Genomic DNA, 24,212 nt, shown 5'->3' on the forward strand with positions numbered 1-24,212 from the left:
ATTTGGGATTTTTTTCAGCTTTTTTTCTTGTAATTGATTTCTAGTTTTATACCACTTGGTTGGGAAAAAAATGCCTGTTATGATTTCAGTCTTCTTAAATTTATTGAGACTTATTTTGTAGCCTAACATGTGATCTATCCTAGAGAAAGTTCCATGTGCACTTGAGAAGAATATTTATCCTGTTGCTGTTGGATGGAATGTTCTGTGTATATCTATTAGGTGTATCTAGTCTAATGTTTCATATAAGACTGATGTTTCCTTATTGATTTTCTATCTGGATGACCTATCCACTGGTGTAAGTGGGGCATTAGAGTCCCCTACTATTATTTTATCACTGTTAATTTCTTCCTTTAGGTCTGTTAATATATATATATATATATATGTATATTTAGATAAATATATAAATATATATATCCTATGTTGGGTTTATAAATATGTACAAATATTATCTTTTCTTGTTGGATTTTTCTCTTTATTATTATGTAATGCCTTTCTTTGTATTTTATTACAGTTTTTGTTTAAACATCTGTTTTATCTGATATAAGTATAGCTACACCAACTTTTTTTTTTTTTTTCATTTCCATTTGCATGGAATATCTTTTTCTATTCCTTCACTTTCAGTCTGTGTATGTTGTTAGTTCCAAAGTGAGTCTCTTGTAGGCAACATATAGATGGGTCTTTTCTTAATCCATTCAATCATTCTATGTCTTTTGATTGAAGGATTTAGTCCATTTACATTAGAGCAATTATTGATAAGTATGTGCTTATTGACATTTGGTTGTTCTTTGGCTGTTTTTGTAGTTTTTCTCTGTTCCTTTCTTCTTCTCTTGTTCTCTTCCCTTGTGTTTTGATTATGTGTTATGTTTAGATTCCTTTTTCATTATCTTTTGTATCTCTACCATAGGTTTTTGCTTTGTACTTACCATGAGTTTCACAGGTAACAGTCTATATGTGTATATATGTGCATGTATATATCTCTCTCTATATATGCACACATATATATTTCATAGTCTTTTTTAAGTTGATAGCAACTTAAGTTTGAAAGCATTCTAAAAACTATGCATTTTTACTCTCCTGCCATAACATTTTATGTTTTTGATGCTATATTTTACATTTTTTAAATTTTCTGTATATCTTAACTAATTATTGTAGTTATAGTTAACTTTACTACTTTCATCTTTTAACCTTTATGCTAGCTTTATAAGTGGCTAGTCTGCTAACTTTATTATATATTTGCTTTCTCTTGTTATCTCTCCTTCAATTCTGAATGATAGCCTTGCCGGTTAGAATATTCTTGGTTGGAAGTTTTTTCCTTTGGGCATTTGGAATATATCATGACACTATCTTCTGGCCTATAAATTTCTGCTAAAAATGTAGTTGATAGTCTTTTGGGGGTTCCCTTGTACATAACAAGTTGTTTTTCACTTGCTGCTTTTAAGATTCTCTCTTTATCTTTAACTTTTGACCTTTTAATTATAGTATGTCTGGTGTAGGTTTTTTTTTTTTGGACTTATCTTTTTTTTGGAACTCTCTGTGCTTCCTGGACCTAGATGTCTGTTTTATTCTCAGATTAGGGAAGTTTTGAGATATTATTTCTTCAAATAAGCTTTCTGCCATTTTTTTTTTTTCTTTCTCTTCTCCTTCAGAGACCCCATAATGTGAATGTTATTCTGCTTGATGTTGTTGTATGTGTCCTGTAAGGTATCTTTACTTTTCTAATTTGTTGTTTTTGTTGCTCTGTTTGGGTGGTTTCCACTGCCCTGTCTTTCAGATTTCTAATCCACTCTTCTTCCTTATCTAGTCTCCTATTGAACCCCTCTATTGTATTTTTCAGTTAAGTTATTGTATTCTTCAGTTCTTGAGTTCTGTTTGATACTTTCTTATTTTTTTTTATTTCTTTGTTGAATTTTCAATGTGTTCATCCATTCTTCTTCTGCATTTAGTGAGCATCTTTATGACTATTACTTTGAACTCTTTATCAGGTAAATTACTTATTTATGTTCTATTGGGTGTTTTACTGTGGCTTTATCTTGTTCTTTTTGTTTGGAACATATTCCTCTGTTTCCTCAACTTGCTTTTTTCTCTGTGTTTGTTTCTGTGTATTAGGTGAAACAGCTACCTTTCCCAGTCTTGAGTGATCTTATGTAGATGAGGAACCTTATTGTTCAACCTTGCTTTAGTTCTTGGTTCTTTTGAACCATCATGATTATCTAAGCAATCTGATTTGTTCCTGATAAATCCCAGTTGTTGAGTTTGTTCCCAGCCCTGCCAATGTTCCAAAGGGAGGGGTCTCAGACAGCACCTAGTTTCAGGCCTACTGAACCCATACCCTCAAGCAGCAGCTTTTAAGTATGCAAATATATATAGTCCTTTGGAACCACAGTTGCAATCCTGCTGGCCTCCAGACCAGGCAATTCAGAGCTGTCCCCTTCATGGCAGTTGTAAAAATCAAGGCTTTAGATGAGTATATAAGCTCCTTTCTGGGAGATACTAGTGAGCTGTAGCAAGGTCCAGGGAGAGTGCAAAGCTGGCATCCCCCAGCCTACATTCCCTGAGAGCTCCTCCATAGCTTCTGTATGTGTGGTAAACTGAAGCCTACCTTTCAGGCTAAAGCTTCAGCACAAGTAAATAGGCCTTTTTCACAAAAAGACCATGTTTGAGTCTGTTCTGTGCCATGCTATAGGGTTAATAGCCTGCCAAGAACTTTCTCTTTGATTGTTTTAGTCCCATGAGGCTCTATAGCACAGAGCCATGCCACCAGAGCCAGGTGTTTGACATCCCCTGTGTGGACTGTGCATACCCACCCACTGGCTTCAGCAGGGCCATAGGAGAACCTAGCACCAGGGCAAGCTCTCTGACTTCATTGGGGCCACAGGGAGCATGAGTCTAGGATACAAGCCCACCAGCTTGTAGGTGGGAAAGCTTGTGGGTGGGGCCAGCCTGTAGGCTGTAGTGAGACTACAGGAGTGGGTCAGCATGCCAGAGATGAGGATTTTGCAACAGTACATCTCTGTTTCTCCTACCTGTCTTAATGTAGTCCTTTTATCTTTTGTTCAGCTAGTTTTCAGATCTTCAGGTCTTTTTTTAGAGGGAATTGATCTGTATGTAGCTGTGGATTTGATGTGTCCGTGGGGGGAGGTGAGGTCAGGATCCTCCTACATAGCTGTCTTGAACTGCTGTCTCCGTAAACTGCATTTATAATCAGGAGCATGTGCCCAGGTCCTCATTTATTTTTATTATCTCTTTATGTGTCAAGGGGGAATACTAATACATAAATCTTTGATTAATAAAATCTGTGGTTTTCATTAAACTTTTAGAGGTAAGGTAAATCCAAGGGTCCTTTAAGTTCTACTTAAAGTTATACTTAAATGATGCTAGAATAAGCAATAAATTTTAGCCACATGAATTTTGCACTTCCAGAATTTGATTTTTATCTAGCTTGCAATGAGCAGTTTTTTTATACCATTGATATTTTTGTACCACTTATGCAAATACCATATCTGTTTTTAGAAAGATGATGATAAGAACTGTATTTAAACATGATTCTGTTGTGAGTTCCCTTGTTGCAACATTCTTTCACCCTGTAAATATTTAGTTTTCTCCTGTTTTTTCATGTATTTATATGGGAACTTTCACCCAAATTGTTTTTCTTTTCCAGTTTCTACTATATGGAAATTCCCATCTTCGCTTCTCTGCCTTTCTAGTTGCCCTAAAGTTAACTTTTTTTTTCTCTTTCTTTTGTTCCCAACACTAGATGAAACCTTTGATAAAATCATTTATGGATATTTCCTTCTTCAACTTTCATAGGAAACGCAGAGTTGACTCTATGGTAAAGCCTGTTTTTAGGGAACAAGTTTGAACTAAAATAATCTGTAAAGATGGATTCATCAGACAAGCAAAATAACAATTTTGTGTAGAAATAGAAGATATATATATATATATATTATATATATATATATATATAATATATATAACCTCCTGAGTGTCCCAGGTGCCCCAATGGGCTTATTGCATCTTATCCTAGATCTATGATAATTTTAGGAGTTTAGGGAAGGCCACTCAAATCCTATGGTACTTTGTAACCACAGCCCTAACAAAAACAGTTAACAATCCTTCCATACCATTAACATACATAACTTGAGGATTTGTGCTTCCTTCTCTGTGATGTAGATCCTGGGAGCAGTTCACTTCTAACAGAGATCAATCCATCAAAATGAAAAATCAGAATCAAACTGTTGCCTCCTTTATTAATCCATTGTTTTAAATCAGCTTCTTCATCTGCACTCACATTTTTTCCAGATAGCTTCACTAAGTGGAATGCATGGTTGTTAAATCCATTAAAATAGTTCTGCACAAAGGGGAAGCTTTATTATTTTCAGCTTTTTACCTAAGGTCTTCCTATATTGCTAAGGTTTGGGTTTTAATTGTGAGACAGCTTACCCATGATTGTCTCAAAACAGTAAGTTGCTGGAAAAGAGAAACTTAATAATCAATAAAACACCACAATTCTACTGACATCATTCCCCTATTTACCATTTGCATATGAGGTAATTCACATCAAAGAAACCCGAACAAGCTGTACGTGGGAAATATTCCCAATATGGGAGGAAAGTGTTTTCTCAAAAGCCAGGCCAAAAAAAAAAAAATATATATATATATATATATATATATATAATATAACATATAACATATATAATTTTTAAATTCCCCTTAGTGCATAATTTGGTCTTTCTGAAATAATTTTATAGTTGACAGCTATCCAAGTTCTACCTATATTCAACAGTCACTGCAATCAATGAATTCATAATGGTTCTTAAGTTCTGCTTAACACAGTTTTTCTCTGTGTTTATATGTGTGTATTTCTGTATCTATTTGCCTATCAAATACAAATGAAATAATAGGTTTTAATAAAAGCCTGTGGTTGCAATAAATCTCTTCTAAAATTTTGCAACTGGAAAATCAATGGAAGTTAACACCATGAAAAGAGACATTCCAGCATTTTTTTTTTTTTCCTGAATTTAGGAAGTAACATAGGTCTAAATTATGTGTGAATTTCTTTGAGTTGAAACTTCTGGGTCACATAAGGAGGCATGGCTTTGTCAACATGAGTATTAATATTTATTGCTGGATAGCCAGGGTTTGGGATAATGATGGAATTTAGAGTTCTGAAGCACTGACACTACCAGAAAGTATATCGTTTTTTTTTTAAAGATTTTTTATTTATTTATTTGAGAGAGAGAATGAGAGAGAGCAGGGTCAGAGGGAGAAGCAGACTCCCTGCAGAGCAGGGAGCCCCATGTGGGACTCGATCCAGGGACTCCAGGATCATGACCTGAGCTGAAGGCAGTGGCTCAACCAACTGAGCCACCCAGGCGCCCATGTATATCGTTTTTCTAACTAAACTAAAACTTTTACTCTTGGACCTAAACTTCTACAAGGTGCCATCCACTCCAAAATGCTATAAAATATCAACCCTCTTTACTTTTGATTAATGATACATTGTCAGAGTGATGAATTCTTCTAGAGTGTAATTTGAAAGATAATATCATTCTAGGGAGAAAAAAGTTCAGGTAAGAATTTAGAACAGTTACCAGATGAAATCCTACCATCACACAGTGTAGTGAAGGATTGGGGGGAGAATCTGGAAATGCTGACAGTAAATCACATTCTTTGGCTTTAGTTTAAGCTTCTATCCTACAGTGAGATATATGATTTACTATCTGCCTTGAAGGCTGTTTCAGTTTGATTTTTAAACATTTTTAGCATGTAGAAAATTGCACAGGTCATTTTCTTCATTTTCAGTACCCCCCCCTTCTGTTGCTACCTATTAGTACTGTTACATATAAATTTTCATATTTAGAAGTTGGAAATATAATTATCTCTGAGTTTTAAAATTTGATAATATCTTATTAATAGATAAGGTACAGTGTTTGATACTTAATATGCATAGGTATCTATTTTAAGTGTTTTGTAACAACCTTAACATTCTTGTTCACTGGTTACTTATTACTTAAAGATGATAGTTGGTATACTATTAAGTGAAAGATAGTATGTTTTGTGTTGCAAATCTAGGTGTGTCCATCTAAGCAGAGACAAAAGACTGCAGGGGTATATACCAAACGGTTAATAGTGGTTACCCCTGTGAAGTACTACTCATTAATTGGAAGGAATGTCTGTTTGTTACTTTTTAATATGTGGCATTATGATTTTTTACTGGGTTTCTATAATTTTTAAAAAAATGTTGCTAATTGAAGGCTAGGTCTATGTAACTATTTCTCAGTAAGAATGCTCTTGAGTATTTTGGGCAGGAACTTTTTTCTTGAGCTACACCATTCCTCAGATTTCAGAATACTCATTAAACCTGGTTATCACCCATTAAATATCAGTAATGCTCTACAATGAGTGTGAAAACCCAAAACACCTTCCCACACTTTCACATTTCTTTGCCCCAGTTAGGAAGTACTGATCCTTGTATTAGTTAGGTCTCTTTGCACTAGTTTGGAACAAAGAATTGTTTCTTGTTGCTAAAGGCCTCAAAGATGTCTTCCGGTGTATGGGAGTAGGGATGATGCAGCTGAGTCATATTCAGAACCAGGACTGGAAATTGGAAAGCTCTTGAGAACCAAGGCAGACTTCTTCCACTTCCAACTTTATTTTTTTTTTCCTGTGTACCTACTTTATTCTTTTCTTATAATTAACAAATTATGAATTAGATTATAGAGCATCAGTGACAGAGAGAACAAATGTTGCTTTCTTGATTCCAAATCTAAGTTCTCATGAATTCAATGAAGACTAAGTGCTTACTTCTTGTCCAATGAGCTATGGCCCAGAGGACAGAAATATGTTGACTGATTGTGTCTCCCATGGTGGGACTGGCGGAGAGGAGCACTACTGTGGGTCAGGGAGAAATAACATAGACGGGGACATTATGGGAAACTGAGTATGCACCTTAATACAAGTCTCCGCTGCAGTTAGACCTAGTGAGGCAGGAAGCTAATTGTCTATTGATTTATTTTTTAGTCCAAACTCTTTTTATTGAGGTTTAATTTACACACTGAATTCACATTGTAAGTGTACAATTCAATGATTTTTTAAGGTAAATTTACAAACCCGTGCAACAATCACCACAATTGAGTTTTAGAACATTTTCATCACAACAAAAAACTGCCTGGTACTATTTGCAATCAACCCCTGCTCCCACTTCTAGCCCCAGGCAACTACTGGTCTGCTTTCTGTTGGTATAGATTTATCTTCTCTAAAAATTTCATATAAATGGAATCATTCCTATGCAATCTTTTGTGTCTGACTTCTTTCACTTACCATAAAGTTCTTCCACATTATTGCATGTTCCTTGTAGGAGTTCATTCCTTATTAATGCTAAATAATATTCCATTGTGTGGATATATCATCTTTTGTTTATCTAGTCATCAACTGATGGATATATAGATTGTTTAGGCTTTTGGTGTTTTGAAGTTTGGACTAAAACATAAAAGGAATTTGGACTAAAAAATAATAGATAAGTAGCTTCCTGCATCACTATAGAATAGTGCTGTTACGAATATTTATCTGTGTACAGATCTTTGTGTATAGACTGTTTTCATCACTTTGAGGTAAATATCTGGGAATGGAATTGTTGACTCCCAAGGTAAATATCTGTTAGCTTTCTAAGGAGATACCAAACTGTGTTCTAAAATATCTGTAACATTTTACCTTTCCCACCAGCAGCATATGAGGGTTTCATTTTCTCCACATCCTTGCCAAAACTTAGTATTGTCAAATGTGTTTTGCATTATAGCTATTCTAGTATCTATGTCATAATAACTCATTGTTGTTCTAATTGCATTTCTTTAATGACTAATGATGTTGAACATCTTTTCATTTGCTTATTAGCCATCTGTATGTCTTTGGTGACATGTTGATTCAAATTTTTTGGCCATTTTAAAATTGCATGCTTTAGGGGCGCCTGGGTGGCTCAGTCGTTAAGCGTCTGCCTTCGGCTCAGGTCATGATCTCAGGGTCCTGGGATCGAGCCCCACATCGGGCTCCCTGCTCTGCGGGAGGCCTGCTTCTCCCTCTCCCACTCCCCCTGCTTGTGTTCCTGCTCTCGCTGTCAAATAAATAAATAAATAAATAAACCTTTTAAAAAAAATTGCATGGTTTGTTTTTGTGTTAGTGAGGTTTAAGGATTCTTTATACATTCTGGATGTAAGTCCTTATCAGATATATGATTTTCAAATATTTTCTCCTAATCCAGATAGCTTGGCTTTTTACATGAAATTTAAAAAATACTAATTCTAGATTTTTTGCATTTCCATATACATTTTAGAATAAGGCTGTAAATTTTAAGATAAGATTGTCAATTATTATAAAAAACCCCAAAGAAATGCAAAACCTGATGGAATTTTGATATAGAATGTATGGCATCCACAGATTAAGTTTGTTCTTACAAAGCCTTAATTTATCAATTTTTTATTTTATGGATCATATTTATGAACACTTAGTTTATGTATTCATACCTTGATCGATGCTTGGGTTACTTCTACCTCTTGGCTACTGTGAACAGTTCTTCTATGAGCATGGGTATGTAGACACTTCTTTGAGAGCCCACTTTCAATTATTTTGAATATGTATGTAGAAATGGAATTGATAGATCATATGTTAAATCTATTTTTAATTTTTGAGGAAATTCCTTTTTTTTTTTAACTGCAGCTTAACTATTTTACAATCCCATTAATAGTGCACAAGGGTTCTAATTTCTCCCCCTGCTCACCAACACTTGTTATCCTTTGTTTGCTTGATAGTAGCCATCCTAATGGGTGTGAGATGACATCTCATTGTGTCCATATACATAATAGGGTAAGCTTGTCAGTTGTTACAAAGAAATATCCTGATGCGATTTTGATAAAGATTTTGTGTAGTATACAGATGGATTTGGGGAAAATTGCCATCTTAACAATATTGAGTCTTTCAGTCTATAACATGATTTTGTTCCATTTATTTAGATCTTATTTATCTCATCAATGTTTTATACTTTTTAGTTTTAAATTCATATACTTTTTTTGTTAAATGTTTTCATAAGTATTTTATTCTTTTTGAAGTTACTGTGGGTACTTCTTTTCTTAATTTTAGTTTTGGGTTGTTCATTGCTAGTGTATATATATATATAAAATTGATTTTTGAGTATTGATCTTGAGTCTTGTGACCTTGATAAGTTCACTTATTATAGTAGCTGTTTTTGTTTGTTTGTTTGTTTTAGATACCTTAGGATTTTCTACATGCAGGATCATATCCTCTACAAGTAAAAAACAGTTTTACTTCTTCCTTTTTAATCTAGATACTTTTAAATTTTTTTTTCTTGTCTTATTGTGTTAGCTAGAGCCACCAGTCAAATTTAAATAGAAGTGGCAAGTGTTTACATCCTGGCCTTGTTCCCGATTAAGGGCAAAGCATTTAGTCTTTTTTACCAATAGTTGTGATGTTTGCTACAGGTTTTTCATAGATGCTTTTACCATGAGGAAGTCCCTTTGTATTCCCTGCTTCTTTTTCCCTGTTTTTATTGAAATGATCATGTTGTTTTGTCTCTTATTAATATGCCTTTTTACAATACTTGATTTTTAGATGTCCGGTTAAGAATGCATTACTGGAGGGGCGCCTGGGTGGCTCAGTTGGTTAAGCGACTGCCTTCGGCTCAGGTCATGATCCTGGAGTCCCGGGATCGAGTCCCACATCGGGCTCCCTGCTCAGCAGGGGGTCTGCTTCTCCCTCTGCCCTCTTCCCTCTCGTGCTCTCTGTCTCTCATTCTCTCTCAAAAAATAAATAAAATCTTTTTTTAAAAAAAAGAATGCATTATTGGATATAATTTCACTTGGTCATGACTAATAATTTATGTTTTGGGGGAACAGATTTGCTAATATTTTGTGAAGGAATTTTGCATCTAAGTTCATGTGGGATATTAGTCTGTAGTTTTATTTTCCTGGAATGTGCTTGTCTGCTTTGGTGTCAGGGTTGTGTTGGCCTCATAAAATGAATTTAGAAGTATTTCTTTCTCTTTTTTCTGAAAATGTTTGTGTTAGATTGGTATAATTTCTTCCTTAAATAGTGGGTAGACTTAACCAGTGAAACAATCTGAGTCTGGAATTTTTTTTCATGGAAAGATTTTGAATTATTAGTTCAGTTTCTTTACCTTATTGTTCTATTCTAATTTTCTATTAGTTCATGTGTAAGTTTAGGTGATTTGTGTTTTTCATCGAATTTATCCATTCAATCTAAGTTGTCCAATTTATTGGCATAAGTTTTTAGATTCCTTTATGATCCTCTAATATCTATAGGTCTATACTGATGTTCTTTCTTTCATTATTGATTTTGTTAATCTGTATTTTACTCTTCTTTTTTGGCGTCAGTTTAGCTAAAGGTTTATAAATTTTCAAGTCTTTTTAACAAACCCAATTTTAGTTTTATTGATTTTTTAAAAAATTTTGTTATATTTCATTGATTCTGATCTTTATTTTCTGATTCCTACCTACTTTTGGACTTCTTTTCTTTGATTTTTTCCCCTACTTTCTTGAGTGAGGATTAGACTAGATTATTGATTTTAGATCTTCTTCCTTTCCAAAACAACCTTTTGAAGCTATAAATTTCAGTCTAACCACTGCTTTAACTGTATCATATATTTTGATTTGTTATGCTTCCTTTCTAATCAATTCAAGATTATTTACTAATATCCCTTGTGAGTTATTTTTTTATCCAAAGGTTGTTTAGGAGCAAGTTGCTCAATTTCTAAATATTTTGTGATTTCCCAAATTATTTGTTGCTGATTTCTAATTTTTTGTTGTTATTGAGGCCAGAGAATGTATTTTCTGTGATTTCAATTCCTACAAATTTATTAATACTTATTTTATGTGGAGCATATAGTCTACCTTTTTGTTTGTTTGTTTGTTTGTTTTTGGCCTAGCACTTCAGCATATATTCTATCTTAAAGAATGTCCCATATGAGCTTGAAAAGAATTCATATTCTGTTGTTGTGAGGTCAAGGGTTCTTTGTCTCTTAGATTAAATTACTTCATGGTGGTTTTCAAGTTTTTTAAATCCTTACTGACTTTCTGCCTAGCTGTTTCATTAATTTCTGAGGAAGGGATTGAAATATTTTGCGGTTCTGTTGTTACATACGTAATTGTTATAGATATAATTGATCATAAATATAACTATAGCTTCCTTTTATATTGACTCATTATTATAAAATATTCCTCTTCTTCCTATTTTTTTTGTCTTATTAATATAGCCCCTCCAACATTCTTAGGATTATTAATTTCAAGATATATATTTTTCATCTTTTTACTTTTAACCTATTTGTCTTTGGATCTAAAGTCAGACTCTTATCAACAGCATATATTTGGGTCTTGCAGGGTTTTTTTGCTTTTTATTTTTTTTACCAAGTCTGACAATTTCTGTCTCGATTGGTGGGTTTAGTCCATTCATATTTAATGTAATTAATGATGTAATTGGATTTACATCTTCCATGTTGCTATTTGTTTTTCCTATGCCTTATCTTTTTTGTTTCTTTTTTCCTTCCTTACTGCTTTCTTTTGTGTTAAAGATTTTTTTTATCATTCAATTGAAATTACTTTTTTGGGTGTGTGTGTATGAGTGCACACGCATGTGTATGCACATATTTATTTAGTGGTTGTTTTAGGTATTACAATATACATCTTATAACACTTTACTTCACATTAATACTGACTGTGGTAAAATATTATAACTTGGCTTTATTTTAACTCTATTTTCTCTCCATTCCTTTGTGTAGGTTATATATTATATATCAATGTTATAAATCCACAATATAGTGTCAATGTTATTGCTATATATAGCTTTATGTTTTTAAAAGAAATTAAAAAGAAAACAAAATATTTAAATATCTTTTATTTTTACCCATATATTTATGTTTCTGGGGATCTATCTTTCTTCTGGTGGATTTTATTTATGTATGTATGTATGTATGTATGTATGTATTTTTAAGATTTTATTTATTTATTTGATAGAGAGCAAGCACCAGCAGGGAGGAATGGCAGGCAGAGGGAGAGGGAGAAGCAAGGCTCCCCACGGAGCAGGGAGCCCGATGTGGGGCTCGATTCTGGGATCATGACCCGAGCAGAAGGCCGATGCTTAGCAGACTGAGCCACCCAGGCTCTCCCTTCTGGTGGATTTAATACCTTTCAGCTTTAAAACCTTTCTTTAGTACTTGTTAAGGCCGATCTACTGGTAATGAATTATCTCTTACTTTATCTATTTGGGAGTATCTTTATGTTTGATTTCATTTTTGAAGGACAGTTTTCCTAATATAGATTTATTTTTGGCAGTTTTTTCCTTTTAGCACTTTGTGTCATTCTATTGCTTTTTGGTCTCAATTTTTTTCAGATACAAAATCAGTTTGTTATTCATATTTATGTGCTCTTTCTTATATGTGATGAGTAATTTTTCTCATTCCTTTCAAGATTTTCTGTTTATCTTTGACTTTCAGTAGTTTGGTTATGAGTTGTCTTGGTATGGATCTCTGTATATTATATTTATCTTTCTTGGGGCTTGTTGAGCTTCTTGGATTTCTAAAGTAATAATTTTTAAGTTTGGAACCATCTTTTTTTCATATATATTTTTCTTCTCATTTCTCTCTGATACTCTCACTAAATGTATGTGAGATGCTTGATGTGGTCCTGTAGGTCTGTAAGGCTGTTTTCACTTTCTTTAAACTTTTACTTTTTACTTTTCAAATTAGATAATTTATCTCTTTCTTCAAGTACACTGAATTTTTTTTCCATTTCAAATATTTCATAATCTATTTAGGTTATAATCAAGAATTTTCATTTGGTTCATTTTTATGATTTCCATTTTTTAAGCAGCCCCTCTATAACTCTCTCCTTTTCAGAATCATCCCATTAAATGTTTTGACTAGTCCACTGCTCACCCTAATTGGGACCAAAGCCTCAGGCTGTCATAGCTGTACATTTTCCCCATTCATTTATAACCAAATTTGCTAGTTCACTGATAATGCCACTATAATTTTAAGATTCTGCCCTCTGCCAGCAATCAAGTACACTCCTTGTTCAGTCTTGCCCTAGTAACATTGACCAACTTGGGAAAGGAGATCTAAGAAAGAGCCATAGATTTTTGCTGCTCTTCAGTAATGTCATAGTCATTTTTCTTGAGTAAATACTTCTCAACTTCTTGTTAGCTTTTGGTTGATTTCAGAGCCCTGAAATATTTTTTAAAAATTTATCCAGTCTAACATTTGTTTTATGGGGATAGAATTATTTACTGATGTTTTCTCTATACCATAGTCAGATGTCGTACCTCTGTCTACTGAATTGAATAGGAATCCTATTTTTGGGATATTTGAACTATTTCTCTTACTTACAGAGAAGTATATTGTGATATAGATAAAATGGTAGCAACCATTTGGATGCAGTGCTTTGTGTCATCAATTTGGTAGGTGATTTTCATACAGGATGTATATTTTTCACAACATCTCTGTAAGGTAGATATTGTCTTCATTTTATAGGCTTAGAAAGGTAAGTGATTTTCCCTTTTATGCTATTATTAACAATGCCATTGGTCCTGTCTGTGTTGATACTGACTTAGATAGCTTGGGTATAGGGAAGGAATGTTTAAATAGAATTTTTATTTTTATTTTATTTTGTTTTTTTTATTATTATTATTTTTTATTCTTATGTTAATCCCCATACATTACATCATGGTTTTAGATGTAGTGTTCCAACCCATCCTCCCACCCCCCTCCCCTCTAGAACCCTCAGTTTGTTTTTCAGAGTCCATCATCTCTCATGGTTCGTCTACCCCTCTGATTTCCCCCACTTCATTCTTCCCCTCCTGCTACCTTCTTCTTCTTCTTCTTCTTCTTTTTTTTTTTTTTTAACATATATTGCATTATTTGTTTCAGAGGTACAGATCTGAGATTCAACAGTCTTGCACAATTCACAGTGCTTACCAGAGCACATACCCTCCCCAGTGTCTATCATCCAGTCACCCCATCCCTCCCACCCCACCCCCCACTCCAGCAACCCTCAGTTTGTTTCCTGCGATTAAGAATTCCTCATATCAGTGAGATCATATGATACATGTCTTTCTCTGTTTGACTTATTTCGCTCAACATAATACCCTCCAGTTTCATCCACGTCGTTACAAATGGCAAGATCTCATTCCTTTTGATGGCTGCATAATATTCCATTGTATATATATACCACATCTTTATGTCAGTAAGTCAGTGATATTTGATTCAACCAACATTTGTCAAGTACTTAACCAGTGTCAAGCAATGTTCTAGTTGCAAAGTGTGAAGGATAGGGCTGCAGGGAGGAGAGGCAAAAGAAGGTGATAAAAAACATGGATAAATTAGAATAAGGCATGGTCCCCTCTCTCAAGGAATTCATAATCATGAAAGGGAAGACAGATGTATTCAACCAATTGTAATGAAACTGAACGGTATGACACATGATTCTTAAACCTTAATGAACATTCAAATTACATGGTAAGCTGCAGATTCTGATTCAGTGGTTCTGAGTGGGACCTGAGATTTTGTATTTTTTTTTTAAAGATTTTATTTATTTATTTGACAAAGAGAGACACAGCGAGAGAGGGAACACAAGCAGGAGGAGTGGGAGAGGGAGAAGCAGGCCTCCCGCAGAGCAGGGAGCCTGATGCGGGGCTTGATCCCAGGATCCTGGGATCATGACCTGAGCCGAAGGCAGACACTTAACGACTGAGCCACCCCGGCGCCCCGAGATTTTGTATTTTTAACAAGTTTCCAGTTGATGCTGCTGCTGCTGATATATAGATTACACATTGAGGAGCAAAGCTCTAGTACTGATGTAAGCAAGGAATTATAAGGCCACATAAAACAAAACAACAGCAAAAAAGAAAATATGTAAATTTTGGTGCAGTTAGTTGAAGAAGAAAACTTGTTTCAGAGAGATTAAATAATTTGCCCTTCTGAGCTATTTTTTATAATGCCATTGAGATACATTAGAACTGGATAACACTTGATCTGGGCCTAAAATGATAAATAGAATTATAACAGGAAAGCTACCCTTTCCAGGTAGAGAGGAAAACTTTGGCAAGGCATAGAAATAATAATATGTTTATGTGTGTTTTTAATAGGAAATGCCCTTAAAACATTTTTTTCCCCTCAGTGAAACAGAATATCCAGTTAGGAATAGTTCCAAATATGAGGCTATATATTAGGGTAATGCTTGCTGAAGTAGAAGAAGAACCCCCAAATATCATTGGCTTAAAACAGTAAAAGTTTAATTTTTACTCACCTAGATTTCAACATGGATGTTCCTAAGACATCTCTGTTTTAAACATCTCCTTCCCTCTTGATTTGGGGACTTTAATGTGTAGCACCACCATCTTAGATGTGTTACTTCCACGGTCACTGTACATCCATCTAGCAAGCTTGCTGAACAGGAAAAGGGGTAGTTTCTTACCACCTTGCCAGTAGAAGTAAAATTCATTACTACTTTTCACATTCTGTTGAACTATCATAAGCTCCACCCAGATTATAGATTCTTCTCTGGAATAAGCATGGGAGATTGGATCTGGAGAATAGGAAGTTGCAAATCATTAACACATAAATGATATATTTTTCACATACCTAGGAACTTATAAGTATTTTAAAATAGTAAGTTATAGTAGTGTGGTAAATTTCTAATCTTAATGATTTTGTTAAATTTTATACCTCTTAATTAAGAGAGAGATATTTTAAGTGTGTTCTAGAATTTTACTCTTATAGAATACTTTTAATTTTGTTGTTCAGAAGTTTTGTTTTTGCAAAGTTCACTTGCCTCCCCACCAGGTAGTAGATGAGACAAGTAAAAGGAGAATCTGTTTCTCCCTTCAATTTGCTAGTGCCTAGTCAAACATGAAAATAAGCAGAATAAGTTAGAAACAAAACTAAACAATGTAATCTCTGCATAAGCAATTATATATATAATTAGTTATATATATAATTACATTTTTTTTTGTAAAGGAAGGAAAATTGTTTTGTTTTTGCAAAGTTCACTTGCCTCCTCACCAGGCAGTAGATGAGACAAGTAAAAGGAGAATCTGTTTCTCCTTTCAATTTGCTAGTGCCTAGTAAAACATGAAAATAAGCAGAATAGTTAGAAACAAAAACTAAACAATATAATCTCTGCATAAGCAATTATATATATAATTAATTGTATATATAATTACAATTTTTTTGTAAAGGAAGGAAAAATGTTCATATCTATGGAGATAAAATTTAATATATTTTAAGTCTCAGGAAATCAAAAGTAAAACACATTATCTATATTAGTGTAATTCAGTAGGGAAAAGGAATTAGGCTGAGAGAAGGAAGATCTTGGTTCTAACTCAAGCTGCAATATTTTGTATCCATCTGACTTTGACCTAAGCTTTATGAGCTTGAGTTTCCTTGTCTATGTAATGGGGATCATAGTATCTGTCCCTTTCCTTGCATGCTTATTTTAAGAATAAGAAAAATGTATTTACATTCTTACAACTGAGAAAAGTAATATTTTTTAAATTAAAAAAAAATTTAAGAAAAGTAATATTTAAATGGAAGATGTTTAAGGAAAGAAAATTCCCATTTATTGGCATTTTGTTTATACCAAATTAATAGAACTTTAAGATATTCAGTTATAACATTTCATTTTATTAATTATCCATGATGTTTATCATATATTTTAGCAGTAAATTTAAAAATGGAATCATTTTTGTGTGTGTGCCATTTCAGAGTCTGTTAAAATGCTACCTAAAAATGTTGTAACAATTAATTGGAACATTGATAGCAGAATTCATTTTAGGACAGGAATAATCTTTGATTTGTGTTATGTAAGTCAACATGTATTTGAATAATAATTCTATCTTGATAATTTTATGAAAAATTAATACTGTTGTTTTTACTACTTTTAAGAATGTGTAAAATGGAAACTAGACCTTCTAACCACCTTAGAAATCAATAGATCTCTACTCTAGGGAATTTAAAATCAGGCTTATATTGGACTACTCTGTTTAAAAAAAAAATATTTGTTTTGGTAAAGCATTACCATTGGCTTGAATTTCTCTTAAAAATAACGATTATATAGGTTATAGATATAGAAATAATGATATATAGATTATATAGATCACTGGGAAAATTTAAAGCAGATATCACTGATATCTGTGCATACATATATATATATATATATAAATGTGCATAGATCACATTAGTCATTTTTCGTAGATAATTCATTAATTCAGCATGAAATAATACTAATTAATTTGATCTTCACTGGTTTATTCCAGAATGAGGTTGCAGTGAATCTTAACAGATCAGTGTAACAAGTTTCAGTGTAATCTAGTTATTTAGGTAACTAGATTAAAATTTAAAAATATGAATATTTCCATGAGAAAGTACAAAATAATTATTTCTAATCCCTGCTGAAGTTATTCTCTGTCTTGAGGACATTTGCTAAAGGAGTACGACTTACTGCTTGTCTTTCTTATATCAGGTTTTCAGAGTTTCACCCTGTAGGTTGTTTGGTTCAAGCTCAAATGGGACCCAGAATCCTGCAGAGTCCTAGGGCAGATCAGAATAGTTGCTGATAGGAGACCCCTCAAAGAACAGGCCCTTTCCAAGAGTTGCCTTTTCCTTTTCAGCTACTCTGAAGGCACGCGGAGAGGTTTTTTGAATTCTTTTTCTCAGTCATTTAATTCTTCAGTTCTTCCTCTCCCTCCCCACCACCTTATTTTTACCATATGTTATATGCCAGGCACTATGGTAGCCATAGAAAGATTTAAGAAGACAAGATTTTTAACTTATTTGAACTTATATGGTGAACTGTAAAAGCAAAGTATCAATAAAGCTTCTAGACTTAAAAAAAAAAAAGGAATAGATAGACACCAAAAGGTGATGTACAATCAATATTGTATGGGCTACTAAAGATCTAATTTGGGTATGAAGAGGGTACAGAGGATGGGCCCCTCACACAGCCAGCGTGAAGAGGACAAAGAAAGGTTCCTACACACCTGTGGGAGTAATTTGGGATGAATCTAGAAGGAGAAGTAGGAGTCTGCCAGGCAAAGAAAATGGTAGAGGAGGGAAGGCTTCCCTGGTAAGTGAAACTCATGAGCAAAGATACTAAATGAGGAACAACTTGGAGTTTACTAGGAACCTACAGGTAAGAGGCACTTCCTGATGTGCACTTTTGAATAGTTAATGCTTTCTAAAGATGTTCTATCATCAAGGATACTCATTACTGCTTATTCAGGCTCATACTAGATCAGCTATATTTAGTTCTTTAGCTATGTTGTACAAAAATAACACATCTATCTATTTGGGGTTAACATAGTGGAAAGGCTATGAGTCATTAGAATTATACACACCTGGGGTGATTTCCCAGTTCTGCCACCCACTCACCATGTGACCAGGCATAAGTTATTTAAACCATCAGAGCTTTCATTTCTTTATCCTTATAACAGAGACAAAAATAGTAATGCTTTCGAGTTGACTTGAAGATTAAATATGTTTTTAAGATGCTTGGGGTAGTATGAGACCAAACCAGCTCCTCGATAGCTGGCAGCTATCACTATTATGTTGGTTGATATAAATGTCAATTTGTATTTTGAAATATTAAATAAAATGTATTGGATTTTAGTAATCATAGAATAATAAAAATATGATTTAATGTATCTAAGTTACTTAGACTGACATATTAGTCTTTTTAGAAATATTTTGTTTCTTTTTTCACAGGCAAAATCTCAAATATTATCCAATGTATTGGATGTTGCCCATCGGTTTATCAAGGAAGTTAATCCAGATGAACCCAGAGGGGATAATCATTCTACAAAAGAGATTAGTAAAAGTCAGAATAAACCCAAATCTTTTCTTCTACAGGGGAGCAACTCTGGGGTAAGCTAAGGAAAATAGAGTAGACATTTTCTGTCATACATGACCATGGAGACTGTCATTCATAGACTTAACTAGAGCTATAGAGTTTTATAGATTATTTTATCACATTGTTGTTTAATATTTGAATTTTATTTTTTATGACTCAAAAACATCTTGACTGTAAAAATCCTTTTAAGGAGACTGCTTTGATTCCACTGAAGACTGTTTTTTTTTGTGTGTGTGTGTGAATGATTGTTTGACCATGTTGTTTTCTGGGCATTGCTACCATTTCAGGAAATGAATGAATATTTGGGAGAAACAAGAAAAAAAATTAACACAATGCAATATAACAATTTTATTTTAGTCAGAATTTCAGAGAGGCTAAAAATACAAAACCTTGCCAAGTTTTTGTTTTGTTTTGTTTTTTTGTTTTAGGTGACAGGCAATTTTACAGTTATTTAAAATTGGATTTACACCAAATTCTGGTCGTTATTCAGATTGACTACTGATCCCAAGATGTGCTAGATAAGCTTTCATCAGCTCATGTCTATATTTTGTAATAGACTTGTTGTATGGATTCTTTAGCAAGAGACAAGCTTCCTCGAATTTTGATCTATGTAATTAATCCTCATTCTTTTAGATGCCACTCACCTTTCCACTGTAGTTCAGAAATAGTAACAAACTTGACTGAAGTCACACAACTTGTTACTTGGTGACAGGGTCAAGCTTGAACTTCAGTTTCTTGAGTTCCTAACCCATGCTCACGGAGCAAAGAAGAAAACATGGATTATGCTCGTAGGACCTCTTTCCAGCAAAGAAACTATGCTTCAATTGTTCAGGAAAGCCAGTGTTTTTACATGGATTTCACTTTCTAATGGACCTGTTAAGGGTGATTGTGAAGAATCCCTGAATGAGTTATGGCCTCATTATTATAATAATAATGTGTTGAAAACTGACTCTGTGCCAGACATGGTCCTACATATTTTACATGTATTATCTCTTTCGGTCCTCTCTTAATTTTTCTCTTCCTTTTCCAGATGAGAAAATTAGTGACAAAGATCAGTTTTTATAAATTGCCCAAGGTATGAATGAAACTTAGATTTGAACCCAGACTTTATGACTCCAAATTATTTGCTTTTAGCTGCTATACAGAGGCTGTGGTTTTAAGGGTTTCTCCTTCCTGCCTGCCATTTTATCTAATTTATCTTATCAATGAAAATAGTGATAAATTAACAGCTAACACTTGTTAAACACCTAACACTAGGCATTGTGCTTAATCCTTAATTGCCTTATCATGTCCAATAATCACAATAACCATATAAGTTTCACATTATTATTACTCTATTTAACAGATGACAAGGGCAGAGAGGAATTTAGTAACTAGCCCTACTAGAAAGCTTACATCTTTGCCTGTGCTTTTAATCCCTACAATAAATGCTGCCTTTTGTCCCCATAGGTGACTGTATATGCTATATAGACCCTCTCTACTTCTTGTCCTAACTTAAAAACTGTTAATTCAGTGGTTTTATCCAGGAGTGCACATCAGAACCAACTGGAAAATCATTAAAGAAACACACATGACCAAATTCAGCCTCTCTTTGGGTGGGTCCACAGGTCCAGTGGTTTTAACAACTGCTAAGTCACTGTGGTGTGAATATTCTTGTTGGATGTCACTGCTATCAACCCTTAGGTGAGCACCTGTATTCAGTGCCAAAGAGCAGTGGCTCTCCAACTGTAATAAGTAAGCATCAGAAGCACTGGGTGAGTTTGTTAAAATGTATCCTTTCTTCTAGAAAATGGGGATATCATGTGGCTTAGAAGGATAATGAATATTATCCACTGGATTCCATGTGCTCTTTCAAATTTCCTATTCCTTTCAGAACCGGGTAGAGTCATGTTAGGCTCTGAGTGGAAGTGGCATATGACAGTTCTGGGCTCAAACATTTAAAAGCCAATGTCCAGTCCTCTGACTTTCCCTATCCTGCCACTGCTGTGAGGAAGCCAAGTATTCCAAAAGCATAGCTATAAAGGCAGATGTTTTATATCTCTGATTCATTGGTTGGAAAGGAGCTACTCTGGAGACCTGCTGGAATCGCTGCATACTTAAACCATTTTGTATTAAGCACTGAGTTTTCAGTGTTTCTTCATCAGTGCAGCATACATACATACACACATCATGTTGATTACTGGATACCTATAAATACCTTCCCACAAACTCAGCATTTTCTTCTTTTCTTTTCTTTTCTTTTCTTTTCTTTTCTTTTCTTTTCTTCTTTCTTTCTTCTTTCTTTTTCTTTCATTCTTTCTTTCTTCTTCTTTTTCTTCTCTCTTCTTCCTTCTTTCTTTTTTCTTCCTTTCTTCCTTCCTTCCTTCCTTCCTTCCTTCCTTCCTTCCTTCCTTCCTTCCTTCCTTTCTTTCTTTCTTTCTTTCTTTCTTTCTTTCTTTCTTTCTTTCTTTCTTTTTCTTTCTTTCTTTCGTTCTTTCTTCTTTTGAGAGAGAGCATGAGTGGAGGGGGAAGGACAAAGGGAGAGGGAGAGAGAAAATCTTAAGCAGGCTCCATGCAGTGCAGAGCCCAACATGGGGTTCGATTCCATGACCTTGAGATCATGACCTGAGCCAAAACAAGAGTTGGCCACTTAACTGACTGAGCCATCCAGGTGCCCCTAAAGCTTAGTATTTTCAAACCAAATCTACCTCTCCTCTAAAACCTATAGATGTCACTGTTGGTGACAGCCTATCTTCTTGCTTTTCAGGTGAGCCAAGAATCGTTATTTTCTGTAGTCCTTTCTCTTCTTCCTCTGCACATCCAGTTAGTTACCATGTCTCATGCAGTCTACTGTCTAAAAACTAGCTTGAATATTTGGTCCCTTCTATCCTTATTGCTCTTCCAAATATGGAAATTAGCTTTTTCTTGAAGTGCAAAAGGTTCATAACACAGAACGTGGATTTCATTCTCTCCCTTTCTAGAAGTCAATAATAATTCCAGTTTTGTATGTATGTATTTCTTTACACAAATGTTAATATTAAACGCTGCTCTGCAAATATGCTTTTTATACTTAACAATAGTTTTGATATTCATATAAGTACATTCTATAGCCTTCTCATTCTATGTAGTGGTTATAAAACACCCTATTTATTAGATATGAAATGACTTTAAAATATAAAAATTTAAATTTGAAAATTTGAAATTTCCACTGACCAACATTTACTTTATTTCAATCTTTTGCCAGTACAAACTAGAGTATAAAGAGTAATTTTGAAAAATATTGTTTTGCATACATGTATGCATATACCTTGTGCGTGTATACGTCATGCGTTTGTAATGTTGTTAGATATTAGCAGTTAGCTGTAATGTTTTAACTGGTGTCTTTGCATCCAAACTCACTATTCCTTAATTTCTTTTTCTCCCACACTACTGTATAGGAGCCTTCAGTGGCTTTGAGTTTCCATTATGTGTAAGTCTAATTTCCTCTGTATGGTGGGCAGTATCCTTCATGATCGGGCCCAGATTATCTTTTACCCTTTATATTTTCTCATATCCCACTTTTCATGATTGCAGTGCAAACTACTAAGGGCTCCATGCCACTGTGCTGTTTGACTCCATGTTTTAGCATATATACCATTCCCTCTCTCTGTAATACTGTCCCTGCCACTTTTTACCCATAGAATTCTTGTTTATCTGCGTTAAATAACCTGTTTCTTGCACCTGTTCCTATTGTGGACTTTTAAACCTATGTTTCTGTGGCCAGCAGCTGGCCCAGTGACTTCACATTCCCAGATGCTTTTGTTTATATTCAAAATTTTGCACACATATTTAATGCTCTTTTCTCAATTGTACTCTAACAGTCTGCCTGTTTATTTTGCAATTAAGGGGTCAACATAGAGGATTCTACTTTTGTATCTAGAAGATACACAATGGAGATTTATCAATTTGATCAGTGTAGGTAAATCCACATCGCTAATTCAGCATTGGTGTGGACTTTATTTTGCTTTATTTTCCTAATTTGGCCGTTTTCTCTGATCTAGTGGATAACTGCCAAATCCTACCTTTATTTTCTTCTGTGCGTTCACAGTGGATCTATATTTTGTACTGAATTCATCCTTTCCTCCTATCGTTATGCCAAGAAGCATGCGCTGCTTCATATGCATTAATTAATTTGTTCATTTATTCAGCTAACTTTTAATGAGCACCTACTTTGTGCCAGGTGCTGCTCTTGGCACTGAGGAAAAAGACAAAACCCCTGATCTCATTACGTTCTAATGGGGAGAGACAGGCAATACACAAATAAACACATAGAGTAAATTTACAGAGATGTTATTCGGAGAAAAATATAGCAGGTAAGGGAATGGAAGGTGGGGGGTAAAGGGGCTATATTTGTGGGGTCATGACCTACTCTCTGAGTAGATGACGGTTGTACACAGACCACCTGAAATGAATGGAGTAGCTATGTGAAAATATGGAGGAGGGTCACTTCAGGTATTGGATATTGCTAGTGCAGGGCCCTCGTGTGAGAATGTGCTTCGTGGGCTCCCAGCACTACAAGAATGTAAATTTGGCTGGAGCCCAGTGAACAAGAGGGGAATTGAAGGAAGTGAAGTAAAAAGATAGGGGAGTACAAGGTCTGTAGGGCCTTGTAGGTCCTAGTAGGAACTGGGGGTTTCATAGAGTCATTGGAGGGTTTTGAACATAGGAGTGACATGATCAGATTCAAATATTAAAACAACAACAACAACAACAAAAAACCCTGCTCTCTCTGCTGAGCAGATTGGAGAAGTAGGGGGATTAGATTCACAACTATTGCCACTTCCCCTGGGGAACACTGGTGAATAACATGATGATAAATCCTCAGTCATGCAGGTTCTAGTTTTAATAATTTTTGAAGTGACCATTTCTAATTGTTGATACGGTTTTAAAGAAATCAGTAAAGCATATGCGTAAGTACAAATTTAAAACATTCCACTTTTAAGTTAAAAAGTAGTGTATGATTCAAAATGCCTAATAATTAATGCTACCTGTATTTTAAGATATGGGAAATTTAGTAAAGCACACTTAGATGCACTTTTAATTGGTTTAGGTAGAAGTTCCAACCACAAAAAGAGCAGAGTGTTCAAATCCAAAAGATAGGCTCCTCTGTGAAGGGTCATTTGATGAAGAAGCTTCTGCCCAGTCCTTTCAGGAAGCTTTAAATCAACGGAGAACTGGACATCAAGATGACAACGAGAAACAGAACTTACATGCAGCAAAAGCAGGTACAGCCATTTTTATAAAATGAATGTTATAAAATGAAGCCAAATT

At 34.4% G+C, this 24,212-nt stretch overlaps 1 protein-coding gene across 1 annotated transcript in view; it reads left to right on the plus strand.

Moving 5' to 3' along the window:
• ZBBX (zinc finger B-box domain containing) overlaps positions 1-24,212 on the plus strand; it is a 110,393-nt gene that overhangs the window by 36,212 nt on the left and 49,969 nt on the right. Inside the window, 2 exon segments of the mRNA XM_064590345.1 lie at positions 18,779-18,937; positions 23,992-24,166. Coding sequence (XP_064446415.1) covers positions 18,779-18,937; positions 23,992-24,166 — 334 coding nt within the window.

This window comes from Mirounga angustirostris, unplaced genomic scaffold (assembly GCF_029215605.1).
Source record: "Mirounga angustirostris isolate CCGP_5_RB_7025 unplaced genomic scaffold, mMirAng1.0.hap1 SCAF_1, whole genome shotgun sequence".
NCBI classification, from domain to species: domain Eukaryota; kingdom Metazoa; phylum Chordata; class Mammalia; order Carnivora; family Phocidae; genus Mirounga; species Mirounga angustirostris.